The following is a 27,639-nucleotide window of genomic DNA, read 5'->3' on the forward strand; positions in this document are numbered from 1 at the left end:
TTACATATGAATTGCACCGTCTGATTTTATTATTGCAAGTTCTAGAATATTGCACGAAGCAGCTGCTTTTGAAATAGAATTAAACATAATAATTCATAATTTTTCTTGACCAATACTATCCAAGGCCATCTCCACCTAGGAGCAGTTGAAAGGCTGATGCGAGACGATGGTTTGTTACGGAGGCTAGGACTCCATGGCAAAGTCTGTGACACTGCATGACGCAGCCATAGCAGCGGGTGAACTCCAAGGTGCAGTCATCTGTAGTCGCTCACGAGACCCAAAGGCAGCGTTCACTGAAGAACCAATGCAATGAAACAGTTAGACATCGGTGTGTAAAAGAACAAACAAACACTTTGCATGCCTCAAGTGGAGTCAGATTTACAAACAGAATGGCTGGGAAGGGGGCAGAGAACCTCCGATTTCTTGCTCCAGAAGCTGAGCAAAAGCCAATGCCAAGGTTGAACGTTACGGAAGGTCAGGGCAATAGTACTGTGCCAATTTAATAAATACATCTGTTTCCCAGTCCTGACTAATAACTAATCATTTTCCATTGAAACTCATGCTGACCTGGAGATACTAAGCACAAAGTGTCTGGAGAATGGGTTACAAGACAATCGAATAAAATCCAAACTTTTAATACAAGTTTAACCACGATCCTTGAAATATGAAATAGAACAAACTTTCTCACAGGAAGTGGGAAATACCTTGTCAATTGTGTTCAAATCTCCCTGTATCCAACCACACGCCTCACACCACCCTGCAGAACCAGAAATGGAGCAGTGCAGGCCACTCTGGCCATCCGGCCTTGACTAATTCTCTGAACCAACATGTTCTCCTTTTGGTCCCATGTCCATCGCTCTTTCCCCACAATTCTGCCAATTTCCCTTTAAAGATTTTCACACAGGGAGTGGTGGGTACATGGAACAAGCTACCAGAGTCATAGAGTCACACAGCACGGAAACATGTCCTTTGGCACAACTTGGCCATGCCGATCAAGTGTGCCACTTCTACACTAGTCCCACCTGAGGGTAGTAAGGCAGGTACAATTACGGTGCTTAAAGGCATTTGGACAGGTTCATGGATAAGAAAGGTTTAAGGGATACGGGCCAACCACAAACAAATAGGACGAAGCTAGATAGGTATCTTGGTTTGAGTGGACGTTAGGCCCAAGGGACTGTTTCTCTACTGCAGGGGTTCCCAACTTTTTTCGTCCCATTTACCCCTGGCAACGTTAATAGCACATAACAATGTTATTTCACTTATTTATGAACAACCAGAACAAAACACAGACCAATGAAAAAAATATGCACAAATCCAGAATCAACTTTTACCCCCAGGGTAGGCGAAATTTACCCCTGGGGGTAAATTTGCCACAGGTTGGGAACCCTTGCTCTACTGTATAACTTCATGAATTTGGAGTGAATTATTACCTGCTGAGATATTGCTGACATCCCAGGTGCGAAGACCTCCTTTCTGTCCTCCGAAAGTGTATGTGAACGGCGCATCTGGACAACAAGCTGCACAGAACACAACGCCCTGAAAACAAACACGGTCAATTAGTAGAAATTAGTGACCCACAAATCAAAGTAATCCTCCACTCACTAATGCCTGAAACCGTCTACAGTAACCAGACCAGAAGCACCAACCTGGTGCGTAGAGTCCTGGCAATGAGCCGATGACATCCTCAACACTACTGCCCGTCCCCTCTCTGACCACAGACCAACACCCCGCCAACTGAGGCAAATCCTTGATTTAAAAAGCTCACCCGTTTTTAAATCCTTCCCTGTGCCAGTAACTAATTCTACTGTGTAATTGAGTCACACAGAAGGGAATCAGGACCCCCCCCCCCCCCTCCCTCTGGCCCATCCTCCAACTCCTGCACATCCCTGATTCTGACCTTCCAATTATTCCCAAATTACCACAGCTCTATCTGGTAACACCTGAAAATTTCCTCCTAAATCTCTGCCTCTTTACCTCTTCCTTTAGCTGCTCCCTGAAATCTCTCTGATCTACAGAGCTTTTGCTTGGCTTCCCTCATATGTTGATGCAGGTTTTCACATCAAACCGCTTCCTGAGCGGCTGCCGAGGACAATATTCCAGCGTAAAGATACTCTCTGAATGGAACAGGTTTACAACAACCTGCCCGGTAGGAAGGATAATGCCTGTACACAACACAACTCCGGGCCATTTATGTTCCTTACCATTTTCATATCTCTGGAATGTATCAAACTTGGCTTATTCCCCAAAATATCCCAGATCTTCACATGTTTATCAGAAGACGACGTCACCAAGCAGCCTTTGATTTGGCTGCTGAGCTCCAGACCTAAAGAGAGGTATTTTAGATGTATTAAATGCCGTTCATACAGAGAGAAGTGGTACACAGAGGGACAGAACCATATGGTCTTCACTGAGATCATGGCTGATCTGTGTCTTGGTCCCATTTGTTCACCTCTGTTCCAGGGTAAACCAATGATAAAAGGAGCATTCAAAAGCAGAAGAATTTCTAATTCAAGGAAGCTTCCTAACCAAGTTTCGACACGGTCCTGGCAGTTTTACACCAAAAAGACAATTGCCCAAAGCAATGGCAATTCCTGCATTTTCTACAGCCAGCAGTCAGCTTCTCACCACCTCCACTGATGGTTCTGGATCCAGGGGACCACCAGTTGCCAACATGCACAAGAGCCTGGACATCGCAGGATGGTCCCAGGACCAGGTGAACACTCACAGATCCCGCACTCCATCTGCACCAACCTGCAAATTGCAACATTCCCCCCCCCCCAAGAATTTGATGCCCTTTCCCCAGTTTGAGGTGTTGCTATGAGGCCTTTGGTTCCTGAGCTGTGTACTAATTATTGATGTTGATTCTGACCAACACACTATCCCGTCATTTCTTAGTCTTAGAGAGAGGTGAGAAAAGAAAGCACGACTCAAAATGTTCATACTGCGTCACTGCCTACACTCCTCGCCCACATCTCTCTCTCTCCTTTTCATCATCAACTCAGGCCCGGAGCTGGGAGGGCAGCTGGAGGCAGCAAGCACAAAATCAGTACATCTGGGGAAATTAGCTACAAATCAGAGATTACCAGCTGTACGGAGACAGCAGTACAGTGCTGCAAACGGCAGTGCCATGGAGCACTGGTATGAGACGAGTTCCCATCTCACACACTATTGAGTTTGGGCCGGTCCACATTCAAATGCCTTGTAGATGGCGGAGAGGTCCTGGGCTGTCAGAGAGAAACACTCACCACAGGACATCCAACCTTTGACCTGTTCTTGCAGTCAATGTTTATGTGGTGGGTCCCCTCAGACGCTCAGAATGGTGATGGTAGGAATTTCAGTGACTGTCATGCCACTGAACATTAAGGTCATGCCACTGAACATCAAGAAAAAGTCCAGGAACACCTAACTATAAGGTGCCAACCTTTTGAAGCTGCAACACTGGAGCATCTTTTATCTCAGACTCCATTTCCCAGATTGAGACCTAATACTGAACAGTTGCTTCAGAGCTGGAACCATGGGGAGGAAGGTAAAGGACCCGAGAACCATTACCTTCAAGTTCAAGAACAGCTTCTTTGTATCGTTCATAGGCCCTTGAACACTGCACAACACTAACCACAACCCTACATCAGCACTGAACCAATACATTCTTTGTTTATGTTGCACTATATACTTTGCTTGCATATCATGATCTGTTTGCCTGGTATAATTGATAATTTCATGTATTTTATTGTATATTTATTTGTTGCGTAGTTGTGTTAATGGGCCTGTAAAGCTCAAGAATGTTGTTGCGCTAGTCCAATCCCGGTGCATATGGCAATGAAACATTCTTGGCTTCTGATTGTTTTTCTGAATCGAGACATACACAAACTGGCAGGCGATTCTTACCTGTTACTTCACCATTGTGAGCTTTGAGTGTGAAAAGTGGTTTCTCTGTTCGAGCATCCAGACAGTAGACAAAGCCATCATCTGTGCTGGCCTGGAGGGTGAAGGGAAAGCATTAACCACTGACTGCACCACGAAGATCATGGAGGTACAGTGATATTCTTCAATCTTCCACCCGATTCACTCCCAGGCTCATGAACCATGGAAACTCTCTGCCACGTGCTCACCCCCCCCCCCCTTTGACCTCCGACAAAAGCACACAAGCACAGGGCTCCCGCTACCATTACACTCTGCCCTTGACACAAATAAAACTCACCAAGAAGTTATTGGGCGAGAAGTGATTCCAAACCACTCGTTCGACTTCCCCGCTGAACTTCCAGCTGCGACGGCTCTCCTTCGGATCGCGACAGTCGTACAGAACCACAGACCTGCCGAGGACACAGAGCTGTAGCCAACAGTGCAGCAAGGGAGGACCGGTCTGGCACGGTTGTATGGCACTCATTCACATGGCCCAGGTCATTGGGGCAGTGATGTTAAAGGGCACCTATGATTCACGCCCGTGTGAATGCTATAGGTTTGGGTGGAAGTTGCACTCAGCTCCTGTATTCTACCTGTCCCAACCGCTAAAGAATAATATTACCCGATGGTCTGCCCTTAGTTTTGGATGAGGTCATGAGAAAAGCACAGAGAGAAAGCTGCATCAATGAGGACTCAAAACATCCTGCTGTAATTCACAATCAAATGCTTTCTTCGGACTTTCACAGTTGTTTTGGGCCAGTTTTAAGCATTACAAGTTTCTACAAATGGTGGTCAAAAAGTGACGTGATGTGGTTGGCAGAGGAGGTAGTTGAGGCAGGTACTATAACGATTTAAAATACATTTATTTGGACAGGCACATGGATAGGAAAGGTTTCAAGGATATGGGCCAAACGTGGGGAAATGGGACTAGTTCAAATCAACACCTTGCTCGGCATGGATGAGTTGGTGAAGGGCTTGTATTACTATATTTATGAACATAGAATAGTAGAGCACAGGAACAGGACCTCGGCCCACTATGTTTGTGCTGAACATGATGACATGATTTAGGTAGCTATGGAGATGGATCCCATATTTTGTTAATAAATTAATAAAATAATTTAAAAATAAGTTCCTTTGTTTACAGTAAGATGCACAAAGGCTTCCTGCCTAAAGTGGGCATTTGGAAGCAGAGATGGGAGAGTCCAGGGGAGCAGCAGCTGGTGAACTTCAAGGTGATAGAAGGATGGGACAGCGGATTGGAATTGCAAACATGAAGCACCAACAGACCAAAGGGAAAATGTGCTTCTTCAAAGATTGAAAAGGGCCATTTATAAAATTGAAACAAAATGCCTAGCATTATATCTCACTTGTCGAACGAGCCAGAGAGAAGTGTCTGTGCTTCAAACGGATGCCAGTGGAGAGTCTGCACCTGAAACAAGAACAAATGGGAAAGGATTCACAACAAAACTGTGGAATGGACAGGGCAATTCTGAGAAGGTCAGTGAGAGTCAGAGAAAAGGCAGTCAATCAGACCACATGTTGCATACTGTCACAAATAGAGCTAGCGGGTTACTCCCACCTGCCTGTCCTTAGGTCGGGGCTCCAAGTGCTTATTCAGGTACTTTCTACAAAAAGCGAGGAGAGCCGCCTGCATCATGCAGTCTCTCTGGGTGTAGTTCTTCTCCCCAGCTCATGTCCATGGTTATTGAGCACTCTGCTAAAGTGAATAGGTCCGTCCTGTTCACCATGTCTAGACCTCTCATAACTTTATACACCTCAATTCAATCTCTCCTCAGTCTCCCTCACGCCGAAGAGACCCTCCAGCAACAGCATACTCCTCTCAGAATGCTGCTGGTCGTCACAAAAAAATAATTTACAAATAAATTCTTTCAAATGTTGAACTGAAATGGGGTAAACAAAGTCTGAAAATCACACCAAAGGAGTTATAAAGAAAAGGTCTGACTATTTGACAAGTTTGCTCCTAAAATGTCTCTGAAATTTGACCCTTGCTAGCTGGTCTCTAGACTTTAGAGATATATCGCGGAAACAGGCCCTTTGATCCGACCAGCGACCACCCCGTACACTAATACTATCCTACACACTAAGGACAATTTACCATTTTTACCAAAGCCAAGTAACCTACGAATTTGTACGTCTTTGGAGTGTGGGAGGAAATTGGAGCACCTAGAGAGAGCCCATGTGGCCACGGGGAGAACGTACAAATTCCGTACAGGCAGCACCCAGAGGATCGAATCCGTGTCTCTGATGCTGTAAGGCAGAAACTCTACCGCTGCAATACTATGCCGCCCTAAAAACCCACAATAAAGATGGACCCAAGCAGGTTCCCTCTCTGCATTAATGTTCCTGGAACTATGGACATGCATTTGTTAGCCACAGCCACTAGTGAGCCCTGGGCAGTTCTTTCTCTCAAGCCAATTTCCAGTGGGCCGAATGGCCTGTTTCTGAGCTGCAGATCTCCAACACCCACACTCCTGCTGTCCAAATATACTGCACTGGAAGGCCTGGAACAATGATAAAACAAGCAATGGTTGTTGCAGCAAACATAATAGAAAGCAAGAAATAACAGGAAGCAAGCAGATAATTGAAGGCCCATCTGAGCACATCACGTAGTAATCAGGGTAATTAGAGGCTATGCTGTCTGATACACAGTAGACACCGATTGTCCGATAATTAGGATCGCACGTGGGCTAAAACTGATGCTATTCCGGAAAAGAGATAATCGGCATAGTTGTGGATTATCTGACGTGATTCAGCTCATCTGCTCACCACCTGATCTGTTTCTAATTATGAGAGAAGCAGCTGACATGATGGTGTGAACGGGCCCCTCCTGTACTGTAAACCCTAACGATTCCATGATACTAAAATCCTCAGTGACCCCAGAAGAGAACTGAAAAGTTCATTCTAGAACAGCCCAGTTAAGGCCAGTTCGAATGCACCCTCTCCCCACTAATTGTCTATTCCCTCCATTTGATGCATATCCCCACACACACACAGACTCCACTACCTGGAGTAAACTCCTTCACTGCGCAAAGCACTGGACCATAAGTTCCCTCCTATAGTAAGAAGCCTTCCTCCTCACTACAGGGCAAGACTGGTCCTTCATTATGAGTGGCCAGGGTGCTAATGGTCCTTGATTATGTTTGCTGGGAGAGGGAAGATATGAGAGTGATGGGGGTGAGACTGGTCCTTGATCATGCACTGCTTGATATAAAAACACAACTTTGAATGATTTATACAAATATGAATATTAGGAACACAAGGTTAGACATGCCCCTCAAACTTCTCCTAAGAAAACGTACACTGGCAGTATTTAACTCTTCTCTCTCCCTCTGCCCTAAAAATATTCAAAGATTCTCTCTCGCTGTCTATTTGCGGGAAATAATTCCAAGCTCACAACTCTCAGTGAAAACAATTTGCTTCATTTCTTCTCAAATGGGTGACCCCTTATTTTTAAACAGTGGCCTCAAACTAGATCCCCCCCCCCCCCCCCCCCCCCCCCACCCCCACATGAGGAAATATTCTCTCCAGTCACCCTCTCATGATCTTATGTATTGCAATTGGCACCTTTCACTCGTAAATATAAAGCAAAAATCTACAGGTGCAGGAAGTCTGAAATAAAAACTGAAAATGCTCACTCAGCAGGTCATGCAGCATCTCTGGAAAGAGAAACAGAGTTAACATTTCAGGTTAAAAGCCTTGGGATGGAACTGGGAAAGAGATAAAGCAGGTTAGATTTTAGTAGCAGAGAAGACGGGGTGAAATGGGAGAGTCTGGCACACTGACTCCATGTATACCACTTCCGCTGGTTCCCCTTCCACTATTTGGCTATCAAAATACTTATCTGACATGGTTTCTCATTGAATTTGGGGCCCAGTGTCCCAAGATGTTGCTCAGCACTGAGGATGCAGTCAGCGTGTACAGAGAGCACCTTTTAGCATCTGTACTTAATAGATCCAATTTCGGGCACTCGCTGAGATGTGTGTGTGACCCGCAGTCCCTCCCACTAAGATTCACCCCACACTTCATGCACAGGGTGCTGTGGACCCGGCTCCCTGCACATTCTCAAAGGAGCTCTTCGAAGATAGACACAAAGTGTTGAAGTAACTCAGCGGGTCAGGCAGCATCTAGTTAGCAATCTTGTTGTGCAAAGCCTCTTGGGCAACAGTGACCATAATACGGTGGAATTTGGCATTAAGATGGAGAGTGACACGGTTATTTCAGAGTCGAGGGTCCTGAACTTAAAGTTGACTTTGATGTTATGCGATGGGAATTAGCTAGGAGAGACTGGCAAATGATACTTAAAGGGTTGACAATGGATAAGTAATGACAAAGATTTAAAGATCATATGGATGAATTACAACAATTGTTCATCCCTGTCTGGCGTAAAAATAAAACGGGGAATGCGGCTCAACCGTGGCTAATGAGGGAAATTAGGGATAGTGTTAAATCCAAGGAAGAGGCATATAAATCGGCCAGAGGAAGCAGCAAAGAAGAGGACAGGTAGAAATTTAGAATTCAAGAGGAGGACAAAAGGGTTAATTAAGAAGTGGGAAATAGAGCATGAAAGAAAGCTTGCGGGAAATATAAAAACTGACTGTAAAGGCTTCTTTAGATATGTGAAGAGGAAAAGATTAGTGAAGACAAATGTAGGTCCCCACAGTCAGACACGGGTGAATCAGAAACAGATAACAATCAGCACGGGAGCACCTCAAGGCTGCGTGCTCGGCTCCCTGCTTTACTCACTCTATACTCATGACTGCGTAGCCGGACATAGTGCGAACTCCATCATCAAGTTCGCCAACGACACCACGGTTGTGGGACGAATCACTGATGGTGACGAGTCAGAGTATAGAAATGAGACCGACCGATTGACCAAATAGTGCCAGCACAATAACCTGGCTCTCAACACCAGCAAAACCAAGGAACTGTTTGTGCACTTTGGAAGGGGTAGGATAGGGACCCACAATCCTGTTTATATCAACGGGACTATGGTGGAAAGGGTCAAGAACTTCAAATTCCTGGGCGTGTATATTTCTGAGGATCTTTCCTGGTCCCAGCACACTGATGCAATTATAAAGAAAGCACATCAGCACCTCTACTTCCTGAGAAGATTACGGAGAGTCGGTATGTTAAAGAGGACTCTCTCGAACTTCTACAGGTGCACAGTAGAGAGCATGCTGACTGGTTGCATCGTGGTTTGGCTCGGCAACTCGAGCGACCAGGAGCGGAAAATATTGCAGAAAGTTCTGACCACTGCCCAATCCACCATCGGCTCTGATCTCCCCACCATGGAAGGGATCTATCGCAGTCGCTGCCTCAAAAAGGCTGCCAGCATCATCAAGGACCCACACTATCCTGGCCACACACTCATCTCTCCGCTGCCACAGGAGCCTGAAATCTGGTACATCCAGGTTCATGAACAGCTTCTTCCCCACAGCCATCGGGCTATTAAACTCGCCATCAAACAAACTATGAACTATAACCGCCTATTGCACTTTATCTGTTTATTTATGTGTATATATATGGTCTTTGCTATATAGACGCACTGAACTGTTCTGTATTTATGCTTACTATATTATGTTGTGCTGCAGCAAGCAAGAATTTCATTGTCCTATCTTTGACACATAACAATAAACTCTCTTGACTTGACTAATGGGAAACAAGGAAATGGCAGACCAGTTAAACAAGTAGTTTGGTTCTGTCTTTAGGGAAGACACAAACAATCTCCCAGAAATACTAGGGGACCGAGGATCTAGTGGGAGGGAGGAACTGAAGGGGATCCACATTAGTCAGGAAATGGTGTTAGGTAAACTGTTGGGACTGTAGGCAGATAAATCCCCAGGTCACTGATGGTCTGCATCCCAAAATACTCAAGGAGGTAGCCCTAGAAATCGTGGATGCATTGGTAATTATTTTCCAATGTTCTTTAGACTCTGGATCAGTTCCTGTCGACCAGCTAATGTAACTCCACTTTTTAAGAAGGAGGGAGATAGAAAACGGGGAACTTTAGATCAGTTAGCCTTACATTGGTAATGAGGAAGATGTTTGAGTTGATTGTTAAAGATGTTATAGCAGGACATTTGGAAGGCAGTGACAGGATCGGTCAAAGCCAGCATGGATTTATGATAGGGAAATCAAGCTTGACTAATCTTCTGGAATTTTTTGAGGATGTAAAAAGTAGAATGGATATGGGAGAGCCAGTGGATGTTGTGTACCTGGACTTTCAAATAGCCTTTGACAAGATCCCACAAAAGAAACTAGAGTGTAAAATTAGAGCACATGGTATTGGGGATAGGGTATTGACATGGATAGAGAACTGGTTGGCAGACAGGAAGCAAAGAGTAGGAATTAACGGGTCAGTTTCAGAATGGCAAGCAGTGACCAGTGGGGTGCCACAAGGCTCAGTGCTGGAACCCCAGTTATTTACAATATATATTAACGATTTAGATGAAGTAATTAAATGTGAGTTTGCGGATGACACAAAGCTAGATGGCAGTGTGAGCTGCGAGGAGAATGTTATGAGGCTGCAGGATGACTTGGATATGTTGGGTGAGTGGGCAGATGCATGGCAGATGCAGCCTAATGTGGATAAGGCAGATTATTATTTGAATGGTGTCAGATTAGGAAAAGGGGAGGTGCAATGAGACCTGGGTGTCCTTGTACATCAGTCACTGAAAATAAGCATGCAGGCACAGCAGGCAGTAAAGAAAGCAAATGGCATGTTGGCCTTCATGGCAAGAGTATTTGTTGTTGTATTGTATTGTATTCAAATTTATTGTCATTGTCTCAGTTAGAGACAACGAAATGAATTTCCCTTACAGGCAGTATCATAAAAATAAATAAATAATAATAAATAATAAAACATATTAAAAATAAAATAGAATTTAAAAAAAAGCACAATCACTGAAAGTCCACGACACAACATAACACAGTGGCACCAAGGTGAGGAAGGCACCATAGTCCAGCCAGCCTCCCCTCCGTTCTGTGAGTATATTTGAGTATAGGATCAAGGAGGTCCTACTGCAGTTGTACAGGGCGCTGGTGAGACCACAACTAGAGTATTGTGTGCAGTTTTGATCTCCTAATTTGAGGAAGGACATTCATGCTAGTGAGGGAGTGCAGAGTAGGTTCACCAAGTTAATTCCTGGGATGGCGGGACTGACATATGATGAAAGAATGGGTCAACTGGGCTTATATTCACTGGAATTTAGAAGGATGAGAGGGAATTTTATAGAAACATATAACATTCTTAAGGGATTGCACCAACGGGGAAAATGTTCCTCATGTTGGGGGAGTCTAGAACCAGGGGCCACAGTTTAAGAATAAGGGGTAGGCCATTGAGGACTGAAATGAGGAAAAACTTTTTCACCCAGAGAGTTGTGAATCTGTAGAATTCCACAGAAGGCAGTGAAGGCCAATTCACTAGATGTTTTCAAGAGAGTTAGATATGGCTCTTAGGGCTAACGGAATCAAGGAATATGTGGAAAAAGCAGAAATTGGGTACTGATTTTGGATGATCAGCCATGACCTTATTGCATGGCGGTCCTGGCTCAAAGGGCCGAATGGCCTACTCCTGCACCTATTTTCTATGTTTCTATCTCTGGTGAAAAGGAATAGGTGATGTTTCGGGCCAGAACCCTTCATCCGACACTCTTCCCTGCCCAAGACAGAATTCATGGGTGCCGATTAATTTCTAAACTCAATTCATAAAAGGTCTTATTAATCCACAGGATGTAGGTCTCATTAATCCACAGGCAGTATTTAGTTCAGCACAGTTAAATGAACACAAGATGGGTTACAGCTGTTCAGTTACTGCCATCATGCTCCACTCTGTGGGAAACAGCAGCCACATTCGGTGTAGTTTCACTGAGCAGGTCTGAGTGTTCAGATCCATTGAAACCCAAGTATTCACAGAATTAGTAGGTGGTCTGGCCAGAGTCGGAGGACAAATTATATCCTGGCAGACAAGGACCGGTAATTTCTCTCATCAGGGATCAGAGCTCAAGGGCCGTGTTTGGAAGTAATCGCTTCAGAGGTCAGTTTAAATTGTCCACTGTTCCAGGACAACGGAAACGAGACATCAGATAAACATTCCCAGGCAGGACAATGGAGTCAGAGAGATGAGTAGCCACATTGGAACCTTCCATCTGCTTCATTAGCACCGACTTCACACGGCCACTTCGTCACATCGTCTGAACAACTCTGTGGCAGCGGTAGAGTTGCTGCCTTACAGAGCCAGAGAACCGGGTTCAATCCTAACTACGGGTGCTGGCTGTATAGAGTTTGTACTTTTCCCCCGTGATCTGCGTGGGTTTTTTTCGGGAATATCCGGTTTCCTCCCATACTCCAAAGACGTACAGTTTGTAGGTTAATTGTAAATTGTCCCATGTGTGTGTAGGATAGCGTTAGTGTGCGGGGATCGCTGGTCGGCGCAGACTCGGATGGGCCGAGGGGCTTGTTTCTGAGCTGTATCTCTAAACTAAACAAGTCGACTGACATACACAAAATTGCTTCCTATTCACAGAGAGCTTGGCATTCCACAGCCCGAGTCCAGCTCAGTCATACCCCTAACACTAGTAGAATCCTCACACCGGCATCAGAAACACTAAAAATATTGTCTTATTAAAGCAAGGTAGCATGCAAGTTTGTATCTTTCCATCATAGTTAGTCTAGAGATGGAATGTATTGCCATTTCTGCAGGGACAGTGAAAAGCTGCTGGAATGCAGTCATTCGGATGGATGGATGGAAGCAGCGCTTCCAGCAATTTAGTTTGCTGATCCCATTCTTAATGGTACAGGGCACCTTTTATTCATCATTCAAAAACATGACTAAATGAACAAGTACAGCCTGTGACTTACAGGAGGAACACACAAACTCACTCACTCCCCTCCAGCCCATTCCTGCAGCAACTTCATTCCGATCTGTTCTCTAATAATTCAGCATCTATCACCACAGTCTGCAGATCACTATCCTGCTGATGCCTCCTGTAAGTACTGCTTGTTTACTTTGTATATAAATATAGCAGGAATTATATTTGATTGCTTACTTGAGAGCTACAATTGGCACTGGTTTGCTAACGTCTGCAACATGGAGCCACAGCTTTGCAGAATGTGCAGCACCACTGGTTTCAAGTAATTGAGGAAGTGGTTTGGGGTGATGAGTGAAGGAAGGGGAGCTATTTATCGGACATTAAAGGACTTACATGACATTTAAGTTTAAATCAGACTGGCCTGTTCATTAATTATTCAGCATGACTGATTTTCATTGGAACTGCTGGGGGGGGGGGGAGGGGGAAGAACATGTGCCCACAGTAGGAAACAGAGCTCCACTGAGACTGTATTTAGTGACAAGCCAATGAATCTGAGGGGCAAGGTCCCTGGGGAGAGACCCCGTGGGAGCCAGGCACTAAGCTCAACTTTACGGCGGCAGAATAAAGTGATCCCAAAGATTTCCTCCCCCAATAACAAATTCCTTCTAATTTCAGCCACATGGATCAGCCATTCCCATCTCTCTACTTCAGCATCAGTGCAAGATTAAAACTGTGTATGAGAGGCATGGTTTACAGAAGTAGCTGAAAGAATTCTAAAACAACAGCTTAGATTTCCAGAAAAGAATTTCATTTCACATGTTCTATCAGAACACCCAGCAACAGAGATCTGGTTATTGTGGATATTGCAGAAGGCAGTTCATAGGCGAGCGGGTAATAATGAGATTGTTTCTAGATGAGAGGCTTTGGCAAGTGGGGTGCCAAAGGGATCAGAGTTGTTGCCACAGCTGTTTCCTGATCTACATCAATGATTGGGATGAGAAGCCTGAGTGTAACATATCCAGGTTTTTCAACGACACACACCCAGGATGCAGTGTGATTGTGAAACGTTTGTGAGGTTATAGATCAGCAAAGTGAATGGGTAGCACCCACAGTAGATGGAATATAATGCAGACAAATGTGAGGCCATTCACTTTGGTAAGGGGATGGGAGGTTTCAACCTTCACGTGGTCCACCCTGTTTCGACTAATGCAATCAACCCGACGTGCACAGACAAAGAGATCAAATAGAACAAGTTGACCTACAACGTTAGGCTGTGCACGCCATACACAAGAAGACGACTTTCGTAAAAGAGAAAAACCAGGGCCGTACATTTAAATGGTGAGAGACTGAATGTGGTGTTCCGAGTAACTAAGTAACCTTGATACGTCGAGCTGTGTGCATATCAAGCAATTTGGAGAGTAAACTGAACATTGGCTTAGAGATAGACATAAAACGATGGAGTAACTCAGTGGGTCAGGCATCTCTGGAGAAAAGGAAAAGGTGACATTTTGGGTGGAAACCCTTCTTCATACATATTGGCTTTCACTGCAAGAAGATTCAACCAATAGAGTAAAGATGTCTGACATCAAATACATGGGTGTGTGCTGGGATCACGCCTGCAGCACGGTGTACAGGTCTGGTCTTCCTGGCAGAGAGAGGAGAAACCTGGGGTAGAGGAGATTCAGTAGATTATTTCCTGGGGCAGGGGATTTGTCCTACCCAGGACCGAGAAAGCAGCCTGGGCCGCATTTCTAGAATGTAGAGGAATGAGAGTCGACCTTATTGAAACATTCAAAATTCTTAGGGGAATTGGCAGGGACTTTTTTTCCCTAGCTGAAAAGTATGAATGAATGAATGAATGAATACATTTATTGGCCAAGTATTCACAAACAAGGAATTTGCCTTGGTGCTCCGCCTTCAAATGACGACATGACATACAGTGACAGTTAGGAATGACACATAAAACATTAATAATAAAACATTATCGATTAAAGTATGGGCTTGGTATTAAAGTAAGGGAGTGGTCATTTGGGACTGAAATTAGAAGAAATTTGTTAGCGGGGAAGGGAATCTTTGGGATCACTTACTGAGGGCGCAGGATGCTCTATCACCGAGGATATTCAAGGCAGAGCTCGCCAGACTTTTAGACATTTGGACAGATAGATACATGGATAAGGAAAAGCTCAGAGGGATATGGGCCAAGTGCAGACAAATGGGACCAGCTAAGATGGGGCGTTGGGGTCAGCTTGAACGGGTTGGGATGAAGGGCCTGCCTTCATGCAGTATGCCTCTATTAAGGGAATAGAGAGAGGAATGAGTTAGTGGATGGTTGGAACGGGTGTGAGCGGTGAAGAGAGTGTTTGCTTCTGTTTCAGTTGTCAACTGGAGCTGTTTTCTCTCCTCAGGGTGAAATGGCCACTCTGGCAGACGTGCTGGTCACGCTGCTGCTGACCTCCCTCCCCCCACGGGTCGCATCGGTCACTGGTCTGAATGACCGATCAGCATTCTCGGCCACCAGGACCAGCAGCATGTTGGGGGGTCTGCAGAGAGCGGTCACCTTCGACAAGCTCTTGGTAAACATTGGACACGACTTCCACCCGGACACAGGCAGGCTCGTGTGCAGGATTCCCGGGGCTTACTATTTTGCCTTCACAGTTGGAAAGTATCCCAAGAAGATGCTGTCGGTCATGTTGATGAAGAACAGCCACGAGGTACAGGCGATAGCATTCAGTGACCACAGGCGCAAGGACCGCAAGGTGCAGAGCCAGAGCCTGATGCTACCACTGAGTGTGGGTGACTATATCTGGCTGCTCCTGTCAAGCAGCCCCAGGTACGCGCTGTACAGCAACATGGGGCCGTACACCACCTTCACCGGCTACCTGGTCTACGCAGAGCAGCCGTCCCAGGGGCTGACCAATAGCCTGCCCCCTGTCCCCATCGCCTCCTGCTGTTGCCCCTCCACTCCGCAGCATCACCATGGCTACCGGTCGGCATTCTCAGTGGCTAGAACGAGCTCTCTGCTGGGGCAGAGCACGGGGGATTTGCAGCATGAAGCCGTCACCTTTCACACCGAATACATCAACATGGGCAGGCACTTCAACAAGCAGAAGGGGATCTTCACCTGCCACATCCCTGGAGCTTACTACTTTTCTTTCAATGTCGGAAAGCATCCCTTTAAGGCCATTTCTGTGAAACTGGTGAAGAACCAGAGTGAGGTGCAGGCCATGATCTTCGACGAGGACGATTCAGAGCGGAGGGAGATGCAGAGCCAGAGTGTGATGTTACTCCTGGCAATGGGCGACAGAGTGTGGCTGCACAGTCAGCAGCATCAGCGCTTTGCTCTCTACAGCAATCTCGGCAAGTACGTCACCTTCACCGGCTTCCTCGTCTACCCGGACATTGGCTCCCTGAGCAGTGAGCCTGTGTGCACGTGTCCAGCCTCTCCCCTGCACAGCAACTGCCAGAACACTCCGCTTTGATTTCAAACATCTGCAGAGAATGGGTAGTTTTGCTCAGCGGGTCTCAAATCCCACTGACATCAGACGCTGCTAAACCAGATGGCGGTAGCTTAGTGCTTCCAACTGCTTCAGTAGTTTAACTGACTTGTTAGTAAGTTAATACAGGCCATTAAATCACCATCATGGGCAACCTGAACAAGCTGGTACTGCTACTCATCAATCCTACAGCCTCATCAATCCATTACACACAGGTTCCTAACCTCACCACACCCGAGACAGCTGGCATTGACAACAAGGCAAAGTTTCACTGAGCGTGGCCGCAGGAACCCGGTAAACCTGAGTCAACGGGCAGCAAAAGGGAACAATCCACCGACTGGACTCACTCAGGACGTGATGGCACTGTTGTCGGTCATGTATCCCAGCCCCAGAACATCACCACAGCTGCCGTTCAGTTGGCCCAACATCTCCGCATTTTCACCATCGGACTTCCTTCCATGAGAGGGTCAGAAGAGGGGACCATCGCGGATGTTTGCACAGTGCGCAACTCCATAGAAAAGGGACCAGTTCATGTGCAGCAAGCTTCTGGGCTGACAAGTGGCAAGTGTTATCTTCGCCGTACAAAAACACACAACCCTTCAAGCAAGAGAGGCAACTAACTACCCGTGGTTCACAAAGGCATCACCATAGTCGAATGTTGGGGACACTATTGGCCGGGACAAGGCACGTGGATACCGTGCAGGTCAGCGATCAGCTGCCCCACCACAAGTCACTCACCAGAGCTCTTCCGTCATCACAAATCGCATTGGGGATGTGATGGAGTATTCTCCACCTTCGTAGAGGGGAATAGCACTAATATCAACAACCATCATTCCTTTTACCACCGGTGACCATGGCTACAGAGGGTGCCAGCCTCAACATGCACTGTTAACATCACTCCGGCAGCTCCCAATCCCGTCACGCTCCTGACCCAGGAAAACATCACTGCTCCTCGATCATCGTTGAGCGATTATCCTGGCATTCCCTTGGGAACACTATCCCCACGTAACTCAAGGCAGCACCTCACCACTTCCCGGAGCAGTCAGACGCAGGAGGTAAACTGACCATACCAGCGACACCCAGTGATTGAAAGAAATTAGGACTGATGTGGATGAAGCAATGAAGGAGGAACGAGAGACGTAAATGGGCGGAGAGTTGAGATGGGAATTTCAAAACACAGCTGGCAATAGTTTGGTCGGGAAGAAGACAGGCGAGAGTGACTCCCCTGCTGCGTTGGGAGCAGGTATTCAGGTGCTGCTGAGGTTGTAAACTTTCACTGATCGGGATAACAAAGGTTAAGGACCGAAGATGAAAGATCAGGAGAAGCGTAGCACATTCCCGGCTGGGATACAGTTACAGGAAATGAAAACGTTTGCTTTAGCTCACCTTGTCTGTGTGGCCAGTGAGGCAGGTCACGGCTTTCCTTTCAGACATATCCCAGAGAATCACAGTGTCATCGGCAGACGCGCTGGCTAGAACAGTCCTAACATGCAATAGAAACATTCCATTACCAGCAGTGACACGGATGAATTCAAATCAGGATCCTGTAATATTCTTAAGGAAATCTGCAGTAATGATTCTGTATGGAATTTCCCAATTTCAGCTCTCCCATGCTCGATTCATGTAGCAATCTTTCCGAGATTGTACAGCGTTGACAGAAGTGCACAATGTGCAGAAACAGACAGGATGTCTATGGGATACAGCCAGCACGGAGTCAACGCAGCACAAACTCGGCACGATCCCGGGACCAGGATGGAGTGAGGATGATTGGCCGCACACTACAGGTTAGAACGAGGGCAAACTCATAGAAATACGATTGCGAGAGAGACCGGCGGTACGGACACTGATTGGCCCTCAGGGAAACTAGATTTGTCTCTTTAAGAGCCAAGAAGAAGGGACCCCAGCTTTACAGGGCAGACAATCCCAGACTGAAACAAGGAAGAACTAAAGGCTTATAAATCCTTGAATTTCTCCCACTAACTGGACAATAAATGATTGTTGTATATTTCATGGGTGAGATCAATGATTTTTAGTGAGTAATGTAACCACGGGACATGGCAGACATGATAAAGGTTCTGCCACAGCCTAGACCGGAGGAGCAGCAGGTCGAAGGGCAAAATGGCTGCAATCCTCTGCTTTGAGCTCATCGCCAATTGCTTTGTGAACATGAGAACACAGGAGCAGGAGGAGCCAGCGGGACCTCAGCCTCCACACCGTTCAATGTGTGAATGTGTTCTGGGAGCGATCGGTGTGAGCCAAACAGCAGGGACTGCACTGTGGGACAATGTCCACCATTCCCCGTTTGAATGAGTTCTGGGGACAATCTCTCTGACCCAGGCAGGCAGGGACTGTACTTTGGGACAGGTGTACTCTCTCCCACATGGGACATCACTAATCTGTACACTTCTTCACTCCCACTGATGCACACATTTCCCCTCTCGCCACTTGTTGCATTGGGCTGCACACACTCCCTGTCACCAGGTTAAGAGCATGAACCAGCTGCTTCACCACAGGAGTTCCCTGCTGTCTGGACATGAAACATCAGCATCATCTCCTGCCCGCTGCTCACACTGCTGATAATTCCCTCTATTTGCACCTCCCTGACCTGCAGGGACTGAGCACAAATGGTCATTCACACCAACATTCCACACAAACGTTAAAACAAAATAAGTCACCAAGTTAAGTGAATTATCTCATTGTTATCAGCGGTTAAACAATTCTGCAAGATAGACATCAAAAAGCTGGAGTAACTCAGCGGGTCAGGCAGCATCTCTGGAGAAAAGTTTCAGGTATGACCGTTCCTCAGACTATTCCTTTTCTCCAGAGACGCTGCCTGACCCGCTGAGTTACTCCAACTTTTTGTGTCTATCTTTAGTTTCAACCAACATCTACAGTTCCCTCCTCAACAATTCTGCAAATCTATCAGGTGCTGACATCTGGTGGGAAAACGGAGAACTGCTTCAAAACACAGAGTGCTGGAGGAACCCAGCAGGTCAGTCAGCATCTGCAGAGGGAATGGACAGACAACTTTTGTTCGCGACCTTCTTCAGTTGCCTGTTCACAGATGCCGCCTGACCAGTTGAGTTCCTCAGCATTCTGTTTCTTGCTCCAGATTCCAGCATCTGCAGACCCTTGTGCCCCACAGATACAGCTCGTCCCCTGTGAAAGGTACAAGGAGCAAGCTGTCAGCCCGTGTCGGCAGGAGGGAGGGATCACTGTGGGTGAGGCAGCATCTCTCCCCTTCCCACTGCATCACGAGGCAGGTAGACTGGAAGGTGCCACTCACCTGATGTTTCTGTTCCAGGAAAGGTCCAGCACCGCGTCAGAATGTCCCTCATGCCCCGACTCTGTCCCCTGAAACAATAGACCAGCACGGATAAGCTGGGGACTCCTCCGAGACAGGACCAGGCAGAACCCGCATGGTGAAAGTGTTCCTCTGTGGCAGTAATGAGCGGTCAGCTGTCCACATCGCTGGAGACTGGGCAGATGAGAGCCCATACCGTGCAGATATCTCTCTGTGGTTGGAGTGAGCAGCCAAATGTACATGCGGCCGGAGACAAGGCCAGGGACCTCCAGGACACCAGGAACCGTATGGAGACGATAGGACTAGGCCCGGCACTGAGCCGCAGTCATGGCTGGGGGCGAGGCATGGGCGGCCTGCAGCCCCGGAGGCCCAGCCCAGCCTGGCTAGCTGAGGGATGGTCGGTGAGGGGGACAGTGGGACGTGGAAGGGGAGGATGTCAATGGGAAAAGGAGCTGGGGTGACTAACTGTGGTGCGGATCAGCTGTGGTGGGGGAGGGGAGAGATGTGGAGAAAAAGGGGAGAGAGGGGGGAGTAGGAGGTTACTCCATTGCTGGGGCCTCTGCCTCCACGTACCTTCCGCTTTTTCTTCTTGGACGTCTCACTGCCCAGGCTGAAGACGGGCTCCAGACTGTCGACCACATCCAGGTTCCACACATCGATCACAGGAGTCATGTTGCCCACCGCAGCGTGATTGCCTGCCAGAGGAGCGCACAGGGGTCAGAGGGGACACGCCGGGGTCAGAGGGGTCACGCCGGGGTCAGAGGGGACATGCCAGGGACAGAGGGGACACGCCAGGGACAGAGGGGACACGCCAGGAGCAGAGGGGACACGCCAGGGTCACGCCGGAGACAGAGGGATTACGCCGGGGTCGGAGGTGAAACGGCAGGGTCGGAGGGGACAAGCCGGGGTCAGAGGCAACAAACTGGGGGTCATAGGTGGACACACTGGGGGTCAAAGGGGGGTCATGCCTGGGTCTAATGGGGACACACAAGGGGTCAAAGGGGGTAACGCTCAGGTCAGAGAACTGCCAGGGCTTGGAGCCGTGCAACATTCACAATATATCTGGGTGAGCACTTGCACTGCAGAGCACCACGTGTCATATGCTGGAAATTCAGATTTGTTTGTGGATGGGAAGGGTGGCAGAAAGGCCTGTGGTACGGAAGGCCGTGTAGCCCAGCTTCCCTCAGCACTGTGGCAATAGACAGGACGAGACCACTCACAGATCCAAACACAACTCACCCACTGGCCTTCCTGGGTCTGGGTCAAAGTTGAGCCATTCCACACACAGGGGGTAGGCTGGAAGCAGCAGGTCATGGTGCACGTACAGGCTCTGCTCATCCTGGTTGTACACTGCAAGAAACACACGTGTCACGGTCAGCGGGATACGTCACAGACCGGCCACCGCCCCATCACGCGGTCTACACACCTGACCACGCACTGCGGTCTCCCAGTGTGCTCATCGCAGCTGGGATCTGAGCTGTTTGACACAAATGCCCCCAGATCCAGGGGCAGATGGAAACTGACAAATCCTGGGAATCTCAGCACTTCCCGTCTGAGCTCATTCCAAACCAAGGCCCTGCAGACAAGAGCAGCCTGTGCCTTTACAACCTCTCACTCAGTTCCAGGCCAAACAGGTCAATATCTACACCTGCTGCCACTACAAACTAATACTGGAGGGGAGGGTGCTGGATATACCTCACCGAATATCTCGAGGATGCTGCAATCCTTCTCCACCTTCCCCGTCACTATCAGATTGTCGCTCGGTTTGATTTTAAAATCTTCATCATCGTACTGGTCCTACAAAGATATATTGTTAGATGTTAATCTACTCATGAATTAAGCACAGTGGAAAAAATTGTTGCTTAGTTAACATCACAATGGAACAAGTGTTCAGGACAATACTAAGAAATGGCCAGCTTCAACTTAACTGTATTTTTAAGAGTGACGTAGGGGTCGTCTTCGTTGCTGGCATAGACAGTGAGTCCGCCCAGACTATCGCCAAAGTTCACACCACCTGCACAGAATGTCAGAGATTATCAGAAGCACAAATCACAGATATCAATTCACATAATGTGCTTTGGATTTGCACAGTCGGTTGTGATGGCCGGCATGGAGAGGATGGGTTAAAAGGCCTGTGCAGTGCTACATACACTAACAAATCATCTACTCACCAAATGCACAAATCAGCTTGAACATACAATCTCCCAGGGGAGATTGTATGTTCAACCTCTCCCCTGCACAGCAACTGCCAGAACACTCCGCTTTGATTTCAAACATCTGCAGATCTATTTTCCCCAGAGAGGTACCTCTTTTCCTCAAAATGGTACAGAAGCTTGAAAGCATGTACCATCAGACTCCTGAGGGTGTCAGGGGTTACGGGGAGAAGGCAGGAGAATGGGGTTGAGAAGGAAAGATAAATCAGCCTTGATTGAATTGTGGAGTAGACTTAATGGGCCAACTGGCCTAATTCTGCTCCTAGAAGTTATGAATATATGAACAATTTCTTTCCCTCAGTTATCAAGTTTCTGAACAGTCCTTCCATAAGTTATGGTACTGTCCAATACTGTCGTACTCCCTTACCTGGACTTTGTCTATCGAACTGATGCACTACAATGCTGAGAACTATATTCTGCATTCTGTATCTTCCCCTTTGCTCTACCGATTGCACTTGAGTTTGATTTGATTGTATTTATTATCCGGTCTTTTTAGATACAAAGCTTCTCGCTGCACCTCAGTGCACGTGACAATAATAAACCACTACCCATTTCCCAATGGATTTGTATCACTCCAGAAATCCACTGACATTGCTAGACACAACCATGCTGGTGAAGGGCCTCGACCTAAAACATCGCCTATCCCTTTTCTCTAGAGATGCTGCCTGACCCGCTGAGTTACTCCAACACTTTGTGTCTATTCACACTTGTAGCCAACGTGGGAATATCAGCACATGGATGACACAGTACCCCAGCCAATCTCTTTATGTGTTTTGATGTCCCTCCTCCACATTAAACTGGTTTCCCCTCAGCCCATTCCAATGAACTCTCAGAGCCACACACCTGCCGCCCAGTCACAGAGCCTCCGAGAGAAATTAATTTCATTGTAATGAAACAAATTGAAATTTGGTACATTACATACAGGTTTATAAATGGCTCAAACGTGGTCAAACAGGACTAGCTTAGATGGTTGGCATTGGCGAGTTGGGCCAAAGGACCTGTTTCCACTGATACACTCCGTCAGTGAGCGTGCATGAGTTTATAAAGCCCTGATGATGTATTTGGCTAACGTTGACAAGGCTTTGCAGGCGAGAGCGTTGAATACCACCATCATTTAGTGTGAGCCTCACCTTCCTCCTCGTCGTACTCATCCAGGTCATACTCTGCCAGACTGTCCCGATCCCCCTCCTCCTGCTCCTTCTCCTCTCTCCCTTCTGGAGTGTCAGCATCAGAGGCAGGAAGGCCTGATCCTTCCCCCGGCTCCTGTGTCCCCTCCGCTGCCTCTTCATTTTCCTGCTCCCGGTCCCTAGAAACAAACCATAATGTTTGGTGTGTTCCGTCACAAAGCTCGCACTCAGCACCCGCAAACCCTGAGAACTCTTCACGTTCAACCTCAGCAACAGGCACCAGTGACACTTACTTCAACTCTTCCTTGGCATTGAGGATTAACTGTTGCAGCTCCTGTTTAGTCAGGGTGACCTAGAAAATGAAAGGCACGCAATGACCACGCATGTAAACACATGTACACTCAGACTTGGGGCCAGGAACATGCAGCAGCTATAGTGGCACCGCTGATCCTGCGTGCCAGCACATACACAACTCCATGTTTAAGGAACTGCAGATGCTGGAAATTCGAAGGTAGACAAAAGTGCTGGAGAAACTCTGCGGGTGCAGCAGCATCTATGGAGTGAAGGAAATAGGCAACGTTTCGGCCCGAAACGTTGCCTATTTCCTTCGCTCCATAGATGCTGCTGCACCTGCTGAGTTTCTCCAGCACTTTTGTCTACCTATACACAACTCCAATGTGTGCTGCCTGGAGACACCTCCGCCAGGAATTCCCAGTGAGGGAGCTCACGGTTAGTGAAGGATCTCACGCCCAGTGAGGGATCTCTCCCCGGAGGGAGCTCATCCAGTGAGGGATCTCGCCTACAGTGAATGATCTATCCCCCAGTGAGGGATCTCGTTCCCAATGAGGGATCTCACCCCCAGTGAGTGAGGGAGCTCATCCACAGTGAGGGATCTCTCCCTCAGTGAAGGATCTCACCCCCAGTGAGGGATCTCCCCAAGTGAGGGAGCTCATCCACAGTGAGGGATCTCTCCCTCAGTGAAGGATCTCACCCCCAGTGAGGGATCTCCCCCAGTGAGGGAGCTCATCCACAGTGAGGGATCTCTCCCCCAGTGAGTGAGGGAGCTCACCCCCCAGTGATGGATCTCTCCCCCAGTGAGGGATCTCCCCCAGTGAGGGAGCTCATCCACAGTGAGTGATCTCTCCCCCAGTGAGGGATCTCCCCCAGTGAGGGAGCTCACCCCCAGTGAGGGATCTCTCCCCCAGTGAGGGATCTCCCCCAGTGAGTGATCTCTCCCCCAGCGAGGGATCTCTCCCCCAGTGAGGGATCTCCCCCAGTGAGTGATCTCTCCCCCAGTGAGGGATCTCCCCCAGTGAGGGGTCTCTCCCCCAGTGAGGGATCTCTCCCAGTGAGTGATCTCTCCCCAGTGAGGGATCTCTCCCCCAGTGAGGGATCTCTCCCAGTGAGTGATCTCTCCCCCAGTGAGGGATCTCCCCCAGTGAGGGAGCTCATCCACAGTGAGTGATCTCTCCCCCAGTGAGGGATCTCCCCCAGTCAGTGATCTCTCCCCCAGTGAGGGATCTCCCCCCCAGTGAGGGATCTCCCCCAGTGAGGGAGCTCATCCACAGTGAGTAATCTCTCCCCCAGTGAGGGATCTCCCCCAGTGAGGGAGCTCACCCCCAGTGAGGGATCTCTCCCCCAGTGAGGGATCTCCCCCAGTGAGTGATCTCTCCCCCAGTGAGGGATCTCTCCCCCAGCGAGGGATCTCTCCCCCAGTGAGGGATCTCCCCCAGTGAGTGATCTCTCCCCCAGTGAGGGATCTCCCCCAGTGAGGGATCTCTCCCCCAGTGAGGGATTTCTCCCAATGAGTGATCTCTCCCCCAGTGAGGGATCTCCCCCAGTGAGGGAGCTCATCCACAGTGAGTGATCTCTCCCCCAGTGAGGGATCTCACCCAGTGAGTGATCTCTCCCCCAGTCAGTGATCTCTCCCCCAGTGAGTGATCTCTCCCCCAGTGAGGGATCTCCCCCAGTGAGTGATCTCTCCCCCAGTGAGGGATCTCTCCCCCAGTGAGGGATCTCTCCCCCAGTGAGGGATCTCTCCCCCAGTGAGGGATCTCTCCCCCAGTGATGGATCTCTCCCCCGGTGAGGGATCCCTCCCCCGGTGAGGGATCTCTCCCCCAGTGAGTGATCTCTCCCCCAGTGAGGGATCTCCCCCAGTGAGGGATCTCCCCCCAGTGATGGATCTCCCCCCAGTGATGGATCTCCCCCAGTGAGGGATCTCCCCCAGTGAGGGATCTCTCCCCCAGTGATGGAGCTCTCCCCCAGTGAGGGAGCTCATCCACAGTGAGTGATCTCTCCCCCAGTGAGGGATCTCCCCCAGTGAGGGATCTCCCCCCAGTGAGGGATCTCCCCCAGTGAGTGATCTCTCCCCCAGTGAGGGATCTCTCCCCCAGTGAGGGATCTCCCCCAGTGAGGGATCTCTCCCCCAGTGAGGGATCTCCCCCAGTGATGGATCTCCCCCAGTGAGGGAGCTCATCCACAGTGAGGGATCTCCCCCAGTGAGGGATCTCCCCCAGTGAGGGATCTCCCCCCAGTGAGGGATCTCCCCCAGTGAGTGATCTCTCCCCCAGTGAGTGATCTCCCCCAGTGAGGGATCTCCCCCAGTGAGGGATCTCCCCCAGTGAGGGAGCTCATCCACAGTGAGGGATCTCCCCCAGTGAGGGATCTCCCCCCAGTGAGGGATCTCCCCCAGTGAGTGATCTCTCCCCCAGTGAGGGATCTCTCCCCCAGTGAGTGATCTCTCCCCCAGTGAGGGATCTCCCCCAGTGAGGGATCTCTCCCCCAGTGAGGGATCTCCCCCAGTGAGTGATCTCTCCCCCAGTGAGGGATCTCTCCCCCAGTGAGTGATCTCTCCCCCAGTGAGGGATCTCCCCCAGTGAGTGATCTCTCCCCCAGTGAGGGATCTCTCCCCCAGTGAGGGATCTCCCCCAGTGAGTGATCTCTCCCCCAGTGAGTGATCTCTCCCCCAGTGAGGGATCTCTCCCCCAGTGAGTGATCTCTCCCCCAGTGAGGGATCTCCCCCAGTGAGTGATCTCTCCCCCAGTGAGGGATCTCTCCCCCAGTGAGTGATCTCTCCCCCAGTGAGGGATCTCCCCCAGTGAGTGATCTCTCCCCCAGTGAGGGATCTCTCCCCCAGTGAGGGATCTCCCCCAGTGAGTGATCTCTCCCCCAGTGAGTGATCTCTCCCCCAGTGAGGGATCTCTCCCCCAGTGAGTGATCTCTCCCCCAGTGAGGGATCTCCCCCAGTGAGTGATCTCTCCCCCAGTGAGTGATCTCTCCCCCAGTGAGTGATCTCTCCCCCAGCGAGGGATCTCCCCCAGTGAGTGATCTCTCCCCCAGTGAGGGATCTCCCCCAGTGAGTGATCTCTCCCCCAGCGAGGGATCTCCCCCAGTGAGTGATCTCTCCCCCAGTGAGGGATCTCTCCCCCAGTGAGGGATCTCTCCCCCAGTGAGGGATCTCTCCCCCAGTGAGTGATCTCTCCCCCAGTGAGGGATCTCCCCCAGCGAGGGATCTCTCCCCCAGTGAGTGATCTCTCCCCCAGTGAGTGATCTCTCCCCCAGTGAGTGATCTCTCCCCCAGTGAGGGATCTCTCCCCCAGTGAGGGATCTCTCCCCCAGTGAGGGACCAGCACGCAGGTTGGGCGCCATGTTTACTGTCCCGCCCCCATCCCTCCCCCCGGCGGCGCTCCCTCATCACCCCCCGCGGCGCTCCCTCCCTCCCTCCCTCCCCCTGACCTTATGCGGGATCTCCTGAGCTGCCCCGCGGGGCGTCCACCGGGCGCACGTGTGGAACCCGCTCATCGCCGCCGCCGCCGGAAATGACCGGCCCGCCGCCAACAACATCCGGTCCCGCTCCGCCGCGACCCCTGGCGGCGCCCGGCGGTAACTGCGGGGCCAGGGGCAGCGATGGGGGGGGGGAGGGAGGGGGAGGGGCAATGGAGAAACGGAGCCGGGGAGTGGGAGGAGAATACCGGGGGCAGCCGAGCCGAGTAGTGGGGCCAGGCAGCGAGGGGCAAATACCTGGGCAGTGAGGGGGCAAATTCTGGAACAAACAGGGGGTAGACACCGGACAGATACCAAGAGTCAACAGTATTTTATTGTCAGAACAATGAAATTGTTACTTGTAGCAGCACAACAGAATATGCAAACATAATACTCTGTAAATGATATAGAAACGATATATATATACATACACACATGTGCATACACATGAAACAAACATTAATAGTGGAAACAGACAAAAGACAGATACCGGGGAAGACAGGGGCATAATCTTTGGACAGGGGGTAGACACCAGGCAGTTAGGGGCAGGTGCAGGACGTACACCAGGCAGCAAGAGGGGAAATACCGAGGCAGCGTGGAGTCACCGGGCAATCGCCGTGCTCCAGTGGCGGGGCAGAGGCGGGGGGCAGGAGGCGCAGATGGCGTCTTGCACTCTCAATGTCTCCATGGCTGCTGCATCTGATCCCAAGGTGACGTTTTCAGAGATGTCCTTTAAGTTTAGTTAGCTTTACTAAACGAAAATCATCTATGGGATTATGCACGTATTTGGAGAGTGGAAGAAAACCGGAGCACCTTGAGAAAACCCACGCGGTCACGGGGAGAAGATACAAACTCATTACAGACAGTACGCGAGGTCAGGTGCGAACCAGGTCTGTAGCGCTGTGAGGCAGCAGCCCTACCGCTGCGCCACTGTGACAACATTCCTAATTCTTTACTAAACATGGGTCGTCGTGTGTCCCACCCCCTTCCCGCTGTTATAGATGGAT

At 49.2% G+C, this 27,639-nt stretch overlaps 2 protein-coding genes across 2 annotated transcripts; one reads left to right on the forward strand and one right to left on the reverse strand.

Moving 5' to 3' along the window:
* Positions 1 to 26,709, reverse strand: pwp1 (PWP1 homolog, endonuclein). Its single transcript, XM_033037857.1, has 15 exons — positions 26,606 to 26,709; positions 23,163 to 23,221; positions 22,873 to 23,048; positions 21,458 to 21,543; positions 21,230 to 21,326; positions 20,769 to 20,879; positions 20,103 to 20,224; positions 19,512 to 19,579; positions 17,612 to 17,708; positions 5,268 to 5,329; positions 4,199 to 4,310; positions 3,886 to 3,976; positions 2,202 to 2,323; positions 1,431 to 1,536; positions 1 to 293 (listed from the first exon to the last, which is right to left on the reverse strand). The coding sequence occupies exons 1-15, from the start codon at positions 26,669 to 26,671 to the stop codon at positions 184 to 186; spliced, it is 1,485 nt and encodes a 494-aa protein (XP_032893748.1). The 5' UTR covers positions 26,672 to 26,709; the 3' UTR covers positions 1 to 183.
* Positions 14,929 to 16,210, forward strand: LOC116984205 (complement C1q tumor necrosis factor-related protein 4-like). Its single transcript, XM_033038347.1, has one exon. It carries the CDS (start codon positions 15,143 to 15,145, stop codon positions 16,208 to 16,210), a length of 1,068 nt encoding a protein of 355 aa, XP_032894238.1. The 5' UTR covers positions 14,929 to 15,142.
* Positions 26,710 to 27,639: the final 930 nt, after the last annotated feature.

Source organism: Amblyraja radiata, chromosome 19 (assembly GCF_010909765.2).
Source record: "Amblyraja radiata isolate CabotCenter1 chromosome 19, sAmbRad1.1.pri, whole genome shotgun sequence".
Taxonomy (NCBI): Eukaryota; Metazoa; Chordata; class Chondrichthyes; order Rajiformes; family Rajidae; genus Amblyraja; species Amblyraja radiata.

Excerpts from the sequence above, each read along its gene's own strand:
- pwp1 (XM_033037857.1), bottom strand. The coding sequence starts at position 26,671 with ATGAGCGGGTTCCACACGTGCGCCCGGTGGACGCCCCGCGGGGCAGCT. Across the intron at positions 21,544-22,872 it reads TGAGTACGACGAGGAGGAAG|GTGGTGTGAACTTTGGCGAT; the intron begins GTGAGGCTCACA and ends CATTCTGTGCAG. Across the intron at positions 20,225-20,768 it reads AGACCCAGGAAGGCCAGTGG|GCAATCACGCTGCGGTGGGC; the intron begins GTGAGTTGTGTT and ends CTCCTCTGGCAG.
- LOC116984205 (XM_033038347.1), top strand. The coding sequence starts at position 15,143 with ATGGCCACTCTGGCAGACGTGCTGGTCACGCTGCTGCTGACCTCCCTC.